At 37.1% G+C, this 18,994-nt stretch overlaps 1 protein-coding gene across 1 annotated transcript in view; it reads right to left on the minus strand.

Moving 5' to 3' along the window:
- The window catches only part of LOC150084713 (cyclic nucleotide-gated channel alpha-3-like), a 100,136-nt gene that overhangs the window by 44,618 nt on the left and 36,524 nt on the right, over nt 1-18,994 (minus strand). Inside the window, exons 4-10 of the mRNA XM_090376328.1 lie at nt 16,531-16,635; nt 14,916-15,021; nt 7,162-7,206; nt 7,010-7,070; nt 6,026-6,125; nt 1,148-1,212; nt 860-938 (exon numbers count right to left, since the gene is read on the minus strand). Coding sequence (XP_090232454.1) covers nt 860-938; nt 1,148-1,212; nt 6,026-6,125; nt 7,010-7,070; nt 7,162-7,206; nt 14,916-15,021; nt 16,531-16,635 — 561 coding nt within the window. The remainder of the gene's footprint in view (nt 1-859; nt 939-1,147; nt 1,213-6,025; nt 6,126-7,009; nt 7,071-7,161; nt 7,207-14,915; nt 15,022-16,530; nt 16,636-18,994) is intronic.

Raw genomic sequence — 18,994 nt, forward strand, 5'->3', positions numbered from 1 at the left:
GCAGACGAGGAGAGACTAGTTAACAACCAGTGTTAAGCAGTGGTCCTTCAGGGATAATCAGATAAGTGGCAGTTATTTTAATATTGAAGTATGCAAAGTTTTACACTGGTGAATTAAAACCTCCAAAATAACTTTGGCACTTTGAGGGGCTGGATTAAAAATGGTAGAGGAAAAAAGGATTTGGAGGAGGGGAGTTTCGATCCATCAGTTGTAAGACTAAGTTGAATACTCTCCGGGTATGAGGACTACACACCTAAATATTGACATCTAGCGTATTGAAAAGATTCAAGGACAGGAAAACGCGCTTGATTAGATTGGCAAAGGATGCCCATACGAGAGGAGACTTCGAATATGTGGGCTACAGAGCTTAGTAACTTAGGAGGAAAATCTGATAGAACTTTATAACGTTCTGAAAGGAAATAGTAAAATGAATGAAGGTAACATTTTCACAGTTAAAAGATGCTAAAAGCAGACAGCATTAAACTTTCAGTAACGCAAAATTGACAGGTCGTAATTACTTTTAAAGAAATATTCCTATAATGCATGTCTTAAGTGAGGTATAAATACAAATTGTTGTATGGTTTTAGGCGCATCAGCAACTTAGGCCATATTGCGCCGTATTTAATATATCTGTAAACTACGCGTGTTCTTTGGTCGATATGCTGGACGAAAAACCCAAGTTTCCGGGAGAAAAAACCATGCTACCCTCGCCGGAGACTGACTAGCTCAGGCACGTTGTGAAAAAAGACCCACCAAAATTCCTCGCATTATTGACAGGATTCGCACTCAGGTCTTTTCCACCCAGTGTTGGGAGGATGGATTATAATCCAACTGTGTTACACGCGAGTCCAATACTCACAAGATCTGTCTCGGGAGGATTGCAGTCTCCTATAGTAGTGAGGGTCATTCCAGACCAGTATAGACACACGATGTATTTCCTAAAAGAAGAAAAGAAAATATAATTGTTATGCTCCAAGATTAGTTTCAAAACTTAACAGAACATGATTAAAACTAGTGCTTATAAAAGAAAAAAAAATCAAAGTAATATTGAAAAGGGAAAAAAATATTAAATTATAGAACACTTTCTTTTTTTTGGTGGGGGGGAGACTAATTGTAAAGATTAATTTTGTCATTCTCACAGGCTTACCTGGGAAATGACTGCTTCTTGGGATCGTTGGTATATACCCAATTGTTTGTACCTAGTCCTTCATGCTAAAAAAAACAAAAAAAAAAACCGTAAGCATCTTAACTTATGTTTTTGACATTCCACTTTATATAAAACGCATTAATTTATATCAAATTGCATTTGCTACAGCATAGTACATTGCCTTCCTTAATTTTCGACCACTGGACAGAAGAAAAGCAGCCAACCGTCATCCCTAACCTAACAAACGAAAGGCTGTTTTTGGCATTTCATGAATTTAACTAGTCACTAATGGCACATTATTGGCATATTTTTATTAGTGTCAGCTTAAATCCCAACTCACTAAACTCCATTTCCACACGTTGCCATAGTTGGCTTTAGTCTAGCTCAGAGAGTGTCGACCTCAGAGGAGCTCTTCGTTCGCACCAACGATTCTCCGGGGGTTGGGAGGTCACATTAAAGGTGCGTTTACACTTATGAATTTTTGTTCAGAACATTTCTTGTATGCATGTATCCAACAGAAATCCGGAACAAATAAAAAGTTCACATGGTATCACTCAGTTTCATCATGGAGCAGTACAATCGGAGTGAAACCGTATTCGGACCTACCCAAAAACCGGGTGTCTGCACTTAATCATTTTGCCAGTACCAATATGTATTGGTACTGGCAAAATGATGCATTAGACATTTAAAAAAAAAAAAAAACCTTCCTTTACCCATCTCTTCTTTCAACTACAAACTTCACACCACCGGGTGGAAATTTATTCCAACAATCAATTACTCTTTAGCTGATGACAAATTTCCACATCTGTTCTGCAGCAATCCTTTTCCAATTTCATTTGTGTCCCACTATGCATATCATCCGTGAAACGCAATGGATGCTATACGTATTTGGTTTATCACCTCAGTCAGGTCTCTTCGAAAATGCATAGCTTCCAAACTCTGCAATTTACAGAGCTCAAGTGTTTCTTGATAAGAATACCTTTCTTGCCTCGGACTAATCTTGTTGCTCTTCTCTCTATCCATTCCAACAGAGCTGCATCCTTCCTAAAACGAACTTTCCAAACTTGTATGCAGTATTGACAATGCGACCCAACATTTTCCTACTGCCTTATATAACGGTATAATCACCCGTTGTCCCTGCTGTTAAAATTTCTGTATCATTGACAGAGTCCTATGAACTGGCCTAGTAGCTTGTCTGCACTGCTCAGAGAACTTCATGTTGGGCTGTACAGTTACCTCCAGGTTTCCCCCCCATACTTAAAAGAGTTCTGTGAAATCGTGGAGGCTTGAGTCTGCTATATCCACTGCAACTCCACCTCCTTGTGCTGAATTACCTAAAGTTCTGTGAAATCGTAGAGGCTTGAGTCTGCTATATCCAGTGCAACTCCAGCTCCTGGCGCTGCTGGCTTTCCAGCAGACTGTGAACAGATGAAGCTCTTTCCAATGAAGTTTGACTTTGTCTGAAATTTAATTATACAGGGTGTTTCAGTTAAACGTTTCAGAACTTCTAAGAGGGGTAGGGTACATCCTGACAACTCGAAATCATATAGCAATGTGGGGTCGGAAATGCTTTCCTGAAGCGGTGTTGTACACAGAAGCACCATAAAGAAAAGAGACCGTAAGTGAGAAATCGTTTTAATAATACATGAAAAGAAGCAAAAGGTACATGGATTAAAGTAAGTGTTCGAAGTTTCTTCCACGGGCTACAATGCACGCCTCACATCTCCGACGCATGAACATCCGAACATTCTGGAATACTCCAGGCGAATTTCGAATTTCTTCGGCAGCTACTGCGATTCTTGCAACCAGCTCCTCAGCATTGTCAACAGGGGTGTCATAAACTAGCGATTTCATATGACCCCAGAAATAAAAATCAAGACATGATAGGTCGGGTGACCGAGCAGGCCAACGCACAGGACCACCACGTCCGATCCACTGTTGACCAAATGTGACATCCAGGTAGTTACGAACATCTCCGCTATAATGGGCAGGGGCTCCATCGTGTTGGAACCACATTGTCTGTTGCGTCGATGCAGAAATCTGTTCATCTCTCAAAAGTTGTGGCAATACTTGCTGCAGAAAGATCAAGTAGATAGGTCCGGTTAGACGACACGGTAACAGGTAAGGTCCGATGAGGTGATCTCCCATAATACCGGCCCATACATTGACCGAAAATCGAATCTGTGCTGCACGACGTCGTATTGCATGCGGGTTCTCGACCGCCCAGATATGGTCGTTATGCGTGTTGAAAATTCCTTCCCTTGTGAAGGATGCCTCATCGGAAAACAACACTTCAGCAGGAAAAAGGGGATTTGTAGCACATTTTCCAAGGTACCACTGTGCGAAAGCAATACGAGGTGCATAATCCTCCGGTTGCTGTGTCTGGACACGCTGCCTGGAGTATTCCAGAATGTTCGGATGTCCATGCGTCGGAGATGTGAGGCGTGCATTGTAGCCCGTGGAAGAAACTTCGAACACTTACTTTAATCCATGTACCTTTTGCTTCTTTTCATGTATTATTAAAACGATTTCTCACTTACGGTCTCTTTTCTTTATGGTGCTTCTGTGTACAACACCGCTTCAGGAAAGCATTTCCGACCCCACATTGCTATATGATTTCAAGTTGTCAGGATGTACCCTACCCCTCTTAGAAGTTCTGAAACGTTTAACTGAAACACCCTGTATGTATGTTTATTTTTCATGTAATTTAATTATATGTATATTTATTTTTCATGTAATTTCATTATTTTCAATTTGTTCATATCAATCTTTTTTGGTCATGGGAAGTTTATTCCCTCCCTGTACTTGGGCAAACAGGAGAGGGAGTATATAAGAGTACTGCTAAATTATGTGTAACTGACAGCGGAGTTTCCATTGGTTGGCTGGCACCGCTTTAAGTAATAAATATCAATATCAACTACCTTGAGTTTGGTTCCATTCAAATTGTACATTATTCTGGAATCACTGCTATCAAATGCAATATCTTGCATTTATTAACGTTAAACCTTAATTGTATCAATGCTGAACCTTAATTACCATTTTTCAGCCCATCTGCCTAATTTATCCAGGTCTTGTTGGGGTAGTACCCTGACTTCACAATTTTGTATTATCAACAAGCTTACACACATTAAACTTTATGTCCATTTCAGTATTACCGATAAGTATTAAAAACAGTATGGGCCCCAACTCTGAACACTGAGTGATTCCCATACAGTATATATGAAATCTAAGAAAATGAAATATGAAATATATGAAATTGTAGAATCAACAGTATATATGAAATATTTATAAAATCATAGAATCAACAGTATCTAAGAAATGCGAGTACGAGCAGGGCAGGCGCTAGGGATACGAAAGTGAAACACTTGCCACAGGCACTGCCTAAAATAGGCACTGTTAGATGCGCTACTGCATATACGAGTGTTAAGATACGATATGAATTAGGCGCCACAAACGCTGTACAAGGTGATTCTGAATTAGATCCTGATTAGAAGAAAGTATAACTTTGAAATGAAAAAGGATAAAGATATAATTCAAAGCATTTCATTATAGCAATCTTAATTTTTTTTTGACAATTTACAATTTATAAATGCTCAGTATAGTAACGCGAAAGACGCCCTATCTGTATCGCAGCTGGTCTCACACATGGATGAGAATGTTGACATCCACATATGCAACAGCTGCAACAATTCTGGCTCTGAGTTTCTCTATGGTGGTTCATTGTTAACTTTCTACGTAAGATATGACAAACTGTTGTTTGAGGAACTTGCAGCTATATTAAATTTAAAAAAAAAAAAAAAAAAAAAAAAAAATGCAACAAAATGTGCATACCAGAATGCAATAGTTTTACGCTCTGTTGGTTGTTTTCCATATTCTCGTTGTAAACGTAGCTGTGCAGTGGTGACAGACTGACTTTCACCAATCCATAAGACACACGACGCTCGCTTACTGCCGCTGAAATTCTCCATCTTTACTTTTCGGGGCCATCAGGCGCCACCGGTGGGAAATACCGTAAGCCGAAATAGTCAAACTTTACACCTCAACGAACATAATAATCAGATTGGTCTCACACAATGTTGGGGCAAAACACAGGGACTGCTCACCGAACAAAAACAAATAATAATAACTAGGGGTTTTCGCTGCGCTCGCTTCTTTTTATAAAATAAAATAAAATACTTACAGAAGCTTTTGACACTGTGTGTCTCTTCCTTAGCTATGAATACATAAATACATTACATATGGAAATCAAGAATGGTATCGCCTGGTCATGTTAGATAAACAAAGCGCATGCACGAGGTTTATCTAGCATGATCACGCTTAAACAGAAGCTTGTTTTACCACAGTAAAACAAAGCTTCTGTTACGTATTTTTGTATGTGTTACGTATTACCACGTAACCCGCATCTCTCTTCTCCCATTGGCTGAATAAATATCAATAGGAGGAAAATTATTTTAATGTATAGAAGATAATAAATAATAATCTCTATTATAAAAGAGGAATATAGTGAAAAGAAATAATAAATTAGGAAACTCCCTAAATGCTATCTATGGTTATTTTTCGCCCTCATGAACTATGCAACCAGTTTTAAAATCATTAAAGACATTTAAATTACAATTTAATTAAATTTAGTTAAACTAAAATATATGAATATATTAATACCTGTATATTAATTTCAATGTGCCTTAAAAGTAACCGTAATTTGAAATCGAATTTGTAATTGTAAGTTAATTTCAAACTTTGGCTTATCTTACGAGATTTCTTCTGAGTTAGGAAAATGATGAATAAAATTATGTGACCTATTTATTAAAATAAGTGCTAGCTCTAATAAGTCTACTTTCTACATAGGAAACTCAGAAAAAGTAATTTGATCCACCCTACCTCTGAGATGAGATAGTAAAGGCATCCGATCCAATGAATGACGATGGTAAGACACAGTGACAGTCTGAACGCTCTGATTACATTTGGGTTACTAGTCCGGCTACAAATAAACAAAACAGATTCAGAATTAGTATGCGAATCAGTAATTTGGACGTATTTGTTGTAACAAAGACTGCATTATTAAAATACCGCTGTCAAAAGTAGTATCTTAAGGAAGTTGATTAACCGTGACATCAGTGGTGATGTTAATCGAATTGTGATTTATTATTACATTAGAAATGCAGTTCATTAATAATTTAATCGAAATAGTTACGTATTGTAGCTAATAGAGTGAAGGAAACTGAAGTGCTAGCAAAGACGGGGTGAGTGCTAATGAAAGGTAAAGGATTTAAGACCGCCGTAGCCGAGTGGTCAAGTAAAAGCGTGCATAAGTACATAATATGAGTCATCGGGATTCAAGCCCACGACTGCTAAATATGGTGTTGTGATCTCCTCTGACTGTTCGTCCCGGAGTATACAGGAAATTTATTTTTTAATATTACCAGTAGTTACTGTTAATTGGAAAGATGAGACTACCTTTTAGGACATCAGTGGGTTTTGGATGGGGCGTGGGTGAAACTGAGAGTAAAACGGAGATTTTAATAACTACGAAAATACGTCTTTGGAAATCGAGCATAATACGGTTGCTGATCCGTGTTCTTGTTACTCTGATTCATGGGTACCTTAATTTCTTAACTTCTAAATGGCTGATCAATGGCTAAAGTAAATAGTATTATATTATGATGTACAATAATTTCGCTAACGCTTCACTAAAATACTGGAAAAAGTTAACGCTGTTCCATTGAAAATACGTATTTGTTGCTAGGAACGTTTGTATTGTAACAGAAATGCTTAAAATTTTGTGTCTGTACATAAATTCAAGTAAAAATGCAAGCTTTTTGATTAGCCCTCATTATTTAACTGGAACTCCTGTTAACGACTCACCTGTCTGCAAGGTCAAAAAACTTGTATATGACATGTAGCTTGATAAGCCGAGTAAGGCGAGCTGAAATAAAATATAAAAACATAAAAGTAACCGATTAATTAAGGCAGTTTTAGTATAAATGAATGAACACAAGATTTTGTCATGTTCTTACCTGCTCCAGTATCTCTCAAGAAATGCTCGGGAAGCAATCTTGTATCTGCGAATTAAAAAATCACATAGTAACGATGGTTAAGAACTGATTTACTGTCATATAATCATTACACAATAAAGCATTATGATTTATATAACGCATTAGCATCTAAGGCTACACGCCGTGTGTATTTTGTCTGTAGAAGTGTGTGCTCACACGTTGGAAGATTTTACACTGTGCTGGCTGAAAGCGCCGGAATTAACACGTGGAGAAAACCTTACTCCTTTCTTCCGAGATCTACCAGTCTCGATTGAAGAGACTCTTAAAAAGACTCTTGAACACCAGTCTAGGACGGCATTCGAACCCATATCTCTTCAAACGGTAATAAAATAGACTGCATTTTTGTTTTGAGGTATTAGTAGTGACAAATAATGCAAGAAAACAAATTATAAAGCATCACCTCCTCCACCCCAAAAACTTCTCACATGACCTGTCCATCCCTCCAATAGTTTTTATCTAGTTCTTCCCTGAATTTATTCAAGTTACCCACTTTCACAACAACAGATGGAAGTTTGCTCCAATAATCAACCACCGCTGGATGAAGACAAACTTCGGCACATCTATCTTGTAACCATCCTTCCTCAATTTGAATTAATGCCCCCCCCCTCATGCGGGTAGTGTAAAGTTTTACACTTTATGCCCCCCCTCATGCGGGAATTTATGTCCCACCCCTCATGCGGGTAGTCTGAACAAAAGGATAAATGCCATCAGCATTTCTTGCCTTAAAACACCTTAATCAGATCCTCTTGCAGGTGCCTATTCTCCAGCCTCCAGAGGCGGACTAGCCATAAGACTTACCGGTGAAATCCCAGTGGGCTGGAGGCCGGTGTGATTGATTTTCAGTATTACATTCTGACCTCTGATACATTCTATCAATAAGAATTTTTGACTCAGTCTGTCTCTGCCAGCCACTGCAATTTGCAAAATTGAAGCCTTTCTTTTGTTACCCTCACCAATCTAGCTGCCCTTCTCTGCACCCGTCCAACAGATCCCATCCCTCCTAAAATGAGGCCTCTAGACTGCGTTTAACGCTCATCCCATTATTATTATTATTATTATTAACGGGATGAGTGTTAAGTCATTCAAAAAAAACCTTTTTGAAAGATCAAAGTTGGAAATATCTTTCACACTGTACCTGAACGCGAAATTCTTTGTCACAGGTTTCAGGAAACCTGGTTCTAAAGTTATTGTCCACCAGGGCCGGCCCGAAAAAAGCGGGGACCGGTGCAGAGTTGTATTGGGGGGGGGGGGCCTTGTACAAATTTCGTACAACAAAATAATTTATTGCATTTTGGTATTTATTACATAGCACAAATTGGTTTAGTAAGGATTACATGAAAATGATAAATAATTAAATTATTTTAATAAAATTAACATTTCAATTACAAAAAAATCTTTAATAAATCAAATAAGAAAAATAATTGCTTCATATACTTATAAAATACAATTTGGTATGCGACTTAATCGAATAAGGTCAAATATGTGATTTTTGTTTCATTTTCTTACATGTTTTATAGCAAATTCTTTGATAATATCATCATAATTTAGTTTTTGGCTATTTCGGAATCGATAGATAAAATGGCTAAGGAGGTAAATCGTTCTTGACTAATGCTAGATCTCAAGTAATTTTTTATTATTTTCAATCTTGAGAAAGATCTTTCTGCAGGTGCGACGTAATTGATAAGGTTAATATAATTTTCAGAACAGTAACAAAAATTGGATACAATTCAAATAAATTATTTTTCAGTAAATATTGTGATCCTGAAAGGCAAAACTCGACGACAAATTTTGATTTCATTAAATAAATCAATGCAATCAATATCGTCTTGCAAGGTCGTATTTAAGTCTTTACAACATTTAAGAAGATCGTTTTCAGTCAGTTTTTGAATATTATCCGAATTATATAAAAAACCATATGATGTCTCATGTTCGTGATAAATTTCGAATATTTTCTTAAAAGAAATAATCGCACTATCGATTACGACTAGAAAATATTAAATTCTGAAATATTCTTCGCCTGATGAAATAGGCTGATCGGTTTCTTCATAACAAAATTGCTTTGTTTTTCGTCCAGTTCTTTGATTCTTAAATTTAGATGTCACTTGTAATTCTTCAGATATTTCCTTTGCAGTTATTAAAGAAGATTTGAATCCCGATTCACGATACTGTTAAAAAAATTAAAAGGCCTTTTAAATGTGAATTTGCAGTACCGATATCTATATTTGAATTTTGAAATATCTTGCTCAAAATATTTACTTCATTCAGTATGTCATACCAAATGACCAAACTTAATAATAAAAATTCAAATGAAGTAAGTTTATTTTCGATTGACTGGATTTCGGATTTCGTTTTCGTGTCACTGGTATGTTCATAAAGGTATTTCAAAGCTAGAGAAAATTGTGGTACTTGGCATCTCACAGATTTCACACTTTCGAGGCGACATTCCCACCTCGTTTCTGACAGTGGTTTTGGAGTAAGATGTTTGACATGCTCTTTTAATATATCCCAGCGTATCACAGAACTTGCAAAAATATTATATATGCTTTGTAAAGTCCCTAAAAATGAATTTGCAAGAGAAGATGATTTTGAAATGTCTCCAAGAACTAAATTCAAATTGTGACTTCTGCAGAGCATATACTGTGCTTTGGAATTCTTTTGCAGGATAAGTGCTTGCACGCCTTTATATAAACCTCTCATATGAGCTCCGTTATCGTACCCCTGTCCTCTACAGTTCCCTAAATCTAATTCCTCCTTTTCTAATATGCCTTCAGTTTTGGCTGATAACCCTTTTCCTGTCGAGTCTTTTACTGTTTCAAAACAAATAAATCGTTCTTGTATACTCACATCACTTTCAGAGTTATCTACATTAACATATCTTAAAATAACAGATAATTGTTCTTGATGGCTTACGTTTGGAGTGCAATCTAATAAAATTGTGAAATACTTAGCTTTCCGAACTGTATTTATTATTTGTTTTCTAACCTTTTTAGCCAAAGCAGAAATCAGTTCATCTTGTATTCTGAAAGCGGATGCCGTTGTATTCTATGAGATAAATAGGAACGCGATGCTGATTCTACGCACCGATCCAAATGTTGTTTCATGATTGGGTCAAATCTTGCAAGTAATTCTATGAGACCTGAGAAATTACCGTTGTGCGGTTTATATAAAGCATCGCTACTGCCCCTGAACGCCAAATTATGCTCTGATAAATATAAAATTGCAACCACTATTCGTTCACAAACACATTTTAAACGCTGTCTTCATGTTCTTTGTCAATAGTGTTTCCAAGTTTCAAATTCTTTTCAAGTTGTAACAATTTGTACATAGCTTGTAAATGATATTCTGATCTTTCATGGCTTTGTAATCGCGAACTTAAATGTACAGTTAAACACAGAGAAGTGGTATTTGAAGAGAATAACTTACACGCATAACACAATGTGGCATCTTTGTACTTTGAGTAGAGTAACCACCCTCATTCTTGACGTTCCCCATTCGTTAATTTTCTTAAATAATAATTTTCAGAAAAACTTCTGTTATTTTTATCTTTAGGAAAAATCGTAGTTTTTTACTCGTGTCACGCCATTTTGTATGATAGCCATTCTAAATTTATCAATTATAATTTCAGGCCATACCAGGATCATTGATATCGACATTTTCGTCTTCGTGGCTTTGTTGATTCTCTTGAAGCTGCGGTCCTCGAAATAATTCATCTTGTTCTTTGTTCGACGTTGACAAAAAATCCTCCATCTGTACGTTTCCCTCTGCTTCATGATTATCTTCCCATTCTTCAGTTTTCTTATCATCGCTTTCCTCTTCATTAGGACGAGAGCTGGCTTTATGATGATCAGGATCGTTTTCGTGGGTGTCGCACGGCGTAATTTCATTTCCGCGAGTTTGATCTTCCAGTAACTGTGAATTATGCGTTTCTTCAGTTTTGTTGCACATTTTCGGTTTTTAAAAATTTTGCGAGGGAGTTCCTCTGTTTTTCCGTAATTTCTTCTCTCTTTCTTTTTTTCTTCAATTTATCAGAGCCACACATATACTTTCTTCCTGCATCTTTGTCTCTACTAGTCATGTTGCGAAATAGATATATGTTATTTATTTTCAAACCTCGCGAATCGCGATAAAAATGTACGATGTACGATCAGCTGTCATATATATATATATATTCATATTTGTGGGGAAAATTATTCAATAATTTCAAATGAAACTCCAATAAATTATTATATAATTATTATTTTTATTTGTAGGCTTCGATCAGCCTAATTGTTTATAAGATCTCTAAGAGATCTCAATAATATTGCGGTAGCCTAGATTAGGATCAAATGAGTAAATGGCCTACTAAAGAAGCGTAGTTAATGAGTAGCCTACTAAAGAGGCTTAAAATGAATAGCCTAGTCGGTGTATATATTAGCCTTTACAGTACGATAACTATGCAAACGCTGGCAACATATTATCGTACGTCTGAGCGACTTGTAAGGAGAGATATTTTAAATATATTTGAAAGAAAATGTATTTTTCCGTGTTCTTTGGAGAATTCTTGGCGGGCTTTCAGATAAGGTTAATAACATGATTATTGACATTTTATTTCTTCTGTATATTAAAAATATGGCCATTTTATGGCGATGTCGCTAGATTTTGCGACAGTATTAAAAAAAAAAAAATGAAACCATTTTTATTTTGCAAAATCAGTCAGCGGCGCGGGGTCTTGTGCGCTCGCACTGTTCGCACCCCCCCCCCTAGGGCCGGCTCTCTTGTTCCCGATGACATATTTTTGAGTAGCTAAATTTGCTTTATAAAGAAACGCTAGTTTAACCTTTGGTTGGTATGACTGTTGACATACAGAATATTTTTTAAAGTTTCTGACCTTTATAGAATCGCATATATTTCCAATTATATTTGCAGGAACAAAACATATAATTTGGTTGCGGTTTACATCGGCATATTAACGATAGATGGCAGCACACATTGTTCAGGCGAAGTCACTTGCGCAGTAACACTATTCACTTGAGTTATCCTAAACCCTACAGCAGAGATGCCTTATAGCACAGCGATATATTTTCATATTATTATTATTGTTGTTGCTCTTATATAATTTATCCCTGATTGGGAGATTCCACTCCGTGACCAGTATTGCTAGCAAGTACTCAGGGTGGTTGTAATGTCTGTTGTTACTGTTGGTCGAGGAACTCTCTGACTGTCCTACAGGTGTTCAGGATTGCGACTTTCTGGAGTTCTTTGTAGGTGTTCTCTGGGAGACCTATTTCTGCTAGGCTTCTATGTAGGGTCATTGGCACCATACCGGTGGTCGACACGATGATCGGGATGGTCGTTACTTGTTGCATATGCCACATCTCCTTGACCATATGTCTCAGGTTCGTGTACTTCACAATTTTTTCCTTATGGGTTTTCTGGACATTGCTAGTTTTGGGCACCGCTATATCAATCAGGTAGGTAGCGTTTTCCATCTTGTCCACGAGGGTTATGTGGGATGGTCTTATCCGTTATTATGGCGCGGTCTCAGTACAGCTTGTGGGTTGGGTTCTCTAGTACTGCCTGGGGTTCGTACTTGTAGTATTGTACACTTTCTTTGATCAACTAGTATTTCCTCTCTAGCTTCTGATGTATTATCCTGGCTACCTGGTCGTGTCTACGAGTGTACTCAGTCTGGGTGATCACCATAATAATAATAATTACAATAATTATTATTGATCTTATATTATTTCTCCCTGATTGGGGATTTCCACCACGTGACGGGTGTTGCTACCCCTCCCGTTATTTTTTTTTTTTATTATTATTATCCTTATATTATTTCTCCCTGATTGGGGGTTCCACCTCGTGACGGGTATTGCTATCACGTACACAGGGTGGTTGTTGTTATGTCTGGTGTTACTGTTGGTCGAGGAACTCTCTGAATAGCCTACAGGTGTTCAGGATTGCGACTTTCTGGAGTTCCTTCTAGGTGTTCAGTGGGAGACCTAATGCTGTTAGGCTGTTATGTAGTGTCTGTGGCACCATACCTGTGGTTGACACGATGATCGGGATGGTTGTTACTTGTTGCATATGCCACATATCTTTGATCTCCTGTCTTAGGTTCGTGTACTTCCTGATTTTTTCCCCATGGGTTTTCTGCAGATTGTTAGTGTTGGGTACCGCTATGTCAATCAGATGGGTAGCCTTTTCCTTCTTGTCCACAAGGGTTATCTCCCGTCTGTTGTGAGGGACTGTCCTATCCGTTATTATGGCGCGATCCCAGTACAGCTTATGGGTTGAGGTCTCTAGTACTGCCTGGGGTTCGTGCTTGTAGTACGGTACACTTTCTTCGATCAACTGGTATTATTATTATTGTTATTAGTCATATGGTACAAGGAAGTCAGAGGCGTTTGCTGCACCAGCCAAAAAAAATTTCTGAGTTACCTTCAGAGAGAGAAACACCAAGAAAGAGAAGAATGATGATATCCAGCTCAGGACCCTGGATGTGCCAAGCTCATACTCACTGTTTTTCATTGAACTGAAAAACCTGAGGTTTTTCAGTTCCTTTGCAGAAGTTAGGAATATCGATAATATTTCACGACTCACGAGTTATCAAGAATGTAGTACATTGATTTTTCCTGTATTGTATGAATAATAAACTAATAAAATAAATGTGCAGTCAAATGTGTATGCCAGAAAAGTGATCACATTTCTTGATACTAGTCTAAAAAAAAAAAAAGTGAAATAAAATGCGCAATCAGCACATGGAATGGCTGAGCTCTGAGAGGTGGGGAATACTACTAAAAATTTGCACTATTCCTACCAATAATAATACCTTTAATACGGTATTATTGTATTAAGTATTTGTGAAGATATTTTCGGATTTTCCTGTACTGTTACCCCCTCCCCGAATGGATTCGTCTTTGGGAATACCAAATTGGTTTTCTTTCTGCTTTATTTATTTATTATCGATATTCCAAATTTATTCCTTTCTTTCTGCTTTATTGGTTTCCAAGGGAAAAATAAACAGTGTACCTGAGCGCAAGCTCCAAGAACAGCCCATAACTGAGAGAAGCTGGTGGTTGACAGTGATAATACCAACAGTACTCCCATAGTCGTACTACACACTTCATAATTTTCCAATACCTATTTTTTTCCCTTTCTTTCTAAACCAGTGTATTTTAGGTATAGGTGAATTTTGAGATAAATTCCTTGGACTGAATTTCCGTGAAATTTTGGTTAAAACGGTATTCATTATAATTCATATACATAAAGTTACTTTATTTCCCTCGGGAAAGTTGGGTATTGAATCTGTTGGACATTCAATGACTCAAATCGGTTAAATTCTTCACTCACTACCCACAGCCTGTTATATTGAATGATAATTTATTTAATTTTATATGTTTATTACAAATTGCCCGGCACATCCATAAAGGCTAGGAAGGTGGATCATAAATGCTTACGATTTCCTGTTCATGCAGATTTTCTGCTTTAGAATAATTTTCTGATAAAGTAATATGTTTACAATTTTTTTTCAATACCCGTTGCAGAAGAGCGAGAAGACAGACTTACACTGTATTCCTTTCTTTCTGCTTTAAAGTTGCTTATACTTATCTGGAAGTGACTTAATGACTTTGGTCACTTTTCTCTAATGACTCGATTGATTCCAGTCAACCAAAAGATTCATTTTGCCCATCGCTATAATATACTACAATATACATATATTACCAACCAAAAATTACCTGGCAGTATCTTAGCAACCGTCTCTGTAGGCAGTATGGCTGCAACATCCCTATAGAACTGGGGTTGGCTGATATAATATTGCCTTAACATCCTAGGATCAAACACCTGCAGAAAGATAATGAATATTCAAGATGACACAAGCGATATGTGTCGTTCATGAATCTATACTACACACATTCAAAAATGCAAGGTTGTTTATTACAGATTAAGAGGAAATTTTTACACTACTAGTGAATAGTAAAGAAACAAACATATTGTTTTAATAAATTGTAAGGGTGAATTAAATGAAAAGATTTCAATTGTCTAAATCTGAACTGAACGTCGGTATGGGTATAAATTTAGCAATTACTATTGCTGTTTCTACTGAACAACAGAGCACTCTGGCTGTATTGTATCCTCTAGGAGTGATGCTTAGCAGCGGTGACAATATGGCGTTTACAGTGACGAGCACGTCACTGTGTAACTTATTTCGTAGAGCCTTCCAAGACTGTATGCAATTAAAAATGCAATGCAAGACAGTATGCAGTCTAACGAGTCTAAAAGTAAACGAGATAATTTCCGTAAAACACAACTTAGTTTTCAACCTAACCTTTTTTTGAACGACCTTGCCATGTTGTGTGTTATTTGGAGTTGTACTGAGGCAGCTTAGGTCAGAAAGACTAACTCGTTCATGTTGTGAAGAGTTTCTCAAAAGTTTCAGAACTGAAAACAAAACACTAAGGTGTTTCTCTTAAATAGTTTACATTAATGTATACTGTTTAAGAAAAATTTGTAAGTAGACGCAGTTTCTATCTTAGATAAATTCTTTATGTTATAAAAATATGATGGAAGGTCCCTACAAAGTAACAAACGAGCGACAAAGTAGCGAAATTTCTGATGTACTGCTACAGAGGACCACAATATCCAGGTATCCAGGTCGGTCTTTGTATTTTTAGGTTTAGGCGATTTTTCGCCTTGAAATTTTATTTATTTTTTAATCATATTAATGCTGAAATTTTGGAATTGCAAAGAAAAACAACCGTTTTTCCCATCTAATTCTCTCAAAAATGGTTTTGTGCTCAAAACAGAAATGAGTTTGAATTTCGCGCATTTGTTACAGCAAGGGTAGCAATCACTGAAGAGGAGGAGAAACATTCGATAAACGTTTATGTGCAGAGAGTTGTAGGTTTTTGCCGGAAAACTCGAGTTTAAGGGGTGGGGGGAACCATGCTACCCTCTAGCTGAGTTATTCGGGCTCAGCAGTATGTGCAGAGATCGACTAACTCAGCCACGTTGTGAAAAAAAGCAAGCCCTTTAAAATTCCTCGCTTCATTGACGGGACTTGGACGATGCTTATACCAACTGGGCTACCCATGAGGGCTATGTGCAAATTCATTTTTATAATGAATTGAATAAACAGAAATAGAGTAGAATAACAGAATATTATAAACAGAATAAACTCTATTTTATTATAAATATAATATAATAGGGCATAGTGCTCATTTATTCTGGTCTGTGGGATAATCTAAACCTAATTCTGTTTAAAGACATACGAGGCAACTTTATGCCTCTTATTTTGATTTTATTGAAAATAAATGCTCGAAAATATATCCAACAATTCTTTTTATGACTTACCGGGATACCATCCATCAAGAAGCCTGTTCGCATTTGAACACAGATATCGCAGAGGTATATGATATCACACACAGCGTCAAAATAATCCAAATATCCCAGGATATCCTAAAAGTATGTTAGAAGAACATATTCAAAGCTATGTTGCAAGCTAACTGAAATGTTAATGTAAAGGGAATCAATATATATACAGTATATAGTAACGTAAATAAACTTCGCTGAAATTTCCTAACCAGTAAAATTTATTAAAATAAGTTATTAGCAAAACCTATTAAATGCAGTCAAATATCATTTCTGCTTCTAGGCAGTTAATACCATTTTGCATTTGTTTGAATTACATAATTAAATCTGACTTAGTATCTGGGTAGAATTTCCCCAAATTATGTAATTTGTGAAAGGGCGTAGGTGCCGCGAGTTGTACTAGAAGTAATGGATAAGTTCACGGCCTGAGAGCGAAGTAGTTAACTTCTGTCTATTATGCAGGGTAAATCACATGTCGAGCCCACTTCAGGGATGGATTTAAGACCAAAAAACAATAAAAAAAAAAAGTTCATGTAAAAGAGCTTTGATTTCGTCTTGTCTCTCAGTTACAGCCATTTTTGTGTTCCAGCAACTATCTGCTTACGTTTACAGGAAATGTTCAAAATGACCACCGTGCGCCTGAATACAAGCCTGCAAAAGTTTCACCATTGACCTCCTCACCAGCTCAAAATTTCCAAGTATCTGTCGGATTTTCTGGCAGCCTTGTTCCACACGTTGGCGGAGCATTTCAGATGGTCCGCCAACAAGTAAAAATCGAATGGATTCAGGGCTAAGAAGCGTGACGGCCAGGCGATGGATCCTGTACGACCTATCCATTTATTAGGGAATCGCTTATCCAAAAAGTTTTTGAATGAGTGATTCGTCGTACGTAAACTCGGCTGCATTACATCTTGCCAGTCCATACATGAGATGCATGTCTTCCATCATATGCGAGGAATGACATCGTCTTACTTCCAGAACTCTTTTAAATTTTCTTAAAAAAATTGCAGTAGGATGCTCCTATTAATCTCCCAAACAGTGTTCCAGCAACTATCTGCTTACGTTTACAGGAAATGTTCAAAATGACCACCGTGCGCCTGAATACAAGCCTGCAAAAGTTTCACCATTGACCTCCTCACCAGCTCAAAATTTCAACAGGCCCGATTAAATTTTCACTAATTATTCCTACCCGTATTCATGCTGAATTGTTGCTGGTGTCTAGATTGAACAATGGCATGGGAATTTTCTTCAGCCCATCGATGAGCGTTGTGAAAATTGACCACACCATCCTAATAAATCCAGCTTCATCAGTAAACAATATAGCGGATAGTAAATGCTGATCAGAAGCACACATCTGCAGAAACCAAGTACAAAACACTTCTCGTGGTAGGAAGTCCGCTTCAGTAAGTCCTTTTACTCTCTGAAGATGATATGGATAAAGCTATTCTGTTCTTTGCTGTTGCTGTCCTTTGTGTGCTGTCACCATCATTTTCTTCAAGCCCATATACACGTTGGCGGATTCATTTCAACACGAATCGGCTGCTAGGAATTTCGTTCGCCATCAGCCTGTCGTTCAGTTTTTGTGAAGCAACATCTGCTTAACTTTTGAACCATTAAGTATGCCACCTCTTACTTTTGCATCATACAATTTTGGAAAAATTCTTCAACGTGATTGAGGATCAGTGTTCTTCCAGATCAACAGTTCTGGTGCTGATGTGTCTGCCACCATAAAAGAAAATGAAAGAAAAGTGAATATTCAGTAATACTATATGAGATTTATTAATAATGATTACCTTCTGTACAGAACAGAATATTAATCTTTGCTACAAGTAAACAACAAGCTAAAAAATCATAAACGAAAGTAGAAATCCCTCCTAGTGTTAATCAAAAAAGATTTCCTTAAATATGTAAATTTATTATCTTTGTCTTTTGTGAACAGTGTGATCATTCTAACCAAAACTAGATATATTCACTCATCCCACCTTCCTTGGTATGTCTTCTCCATTGACTTTTTTTGTCTTGGTAGAATTTCTTCCCCTGCTCTTCACCAACATCGCCACAATTTGGTCTGAAAAAATCCAGGTGAGAATAAAAGTAATGGAGCTTGATTGATATACTACTTCCCAGTTTTCCTTAACTTTCAATCACCTTGTACTAGTTCATTGTAATTTTGCTCTCACAGGTAGCACAGTGATAATAATCACCGTTTTCCCCACACCGGGTGGAAAAGACCTCAGTTTCAACGTTGTCGATGACGCTTGGAATTTTTATGGGACTTTTTCACAGCTTGGCTCAAGTTAGTTGGTCTGAGGCGCGGGGTTGTATGGTTTTTTACTCCTGAACCTCCCCCCCCCCCTTTTTTTTTTTTCGTACAAGCAAGTTGATCATAGACATAATAGATGAGAAGAAATATGGTCTAAGTCGCCGGTGCACCTAAAACCCTACA

Source organism: Mastigoproctus giganteus, chromosome 6, assembly GCF_048544385.1.
Source record: "Mastigoproctus giganteus isolate SK-2022 chromosome 6, ASM4854438v1, whole genome shotgun sequence".
In the NCBI taxonomy this organism is placed as follows: Eukaryota; Metazoa; Arthropoda; class Arachnida; order Uropygi; family Thelyphonidae; genus Mastigoproctus; species Mastigoproctus giganteus.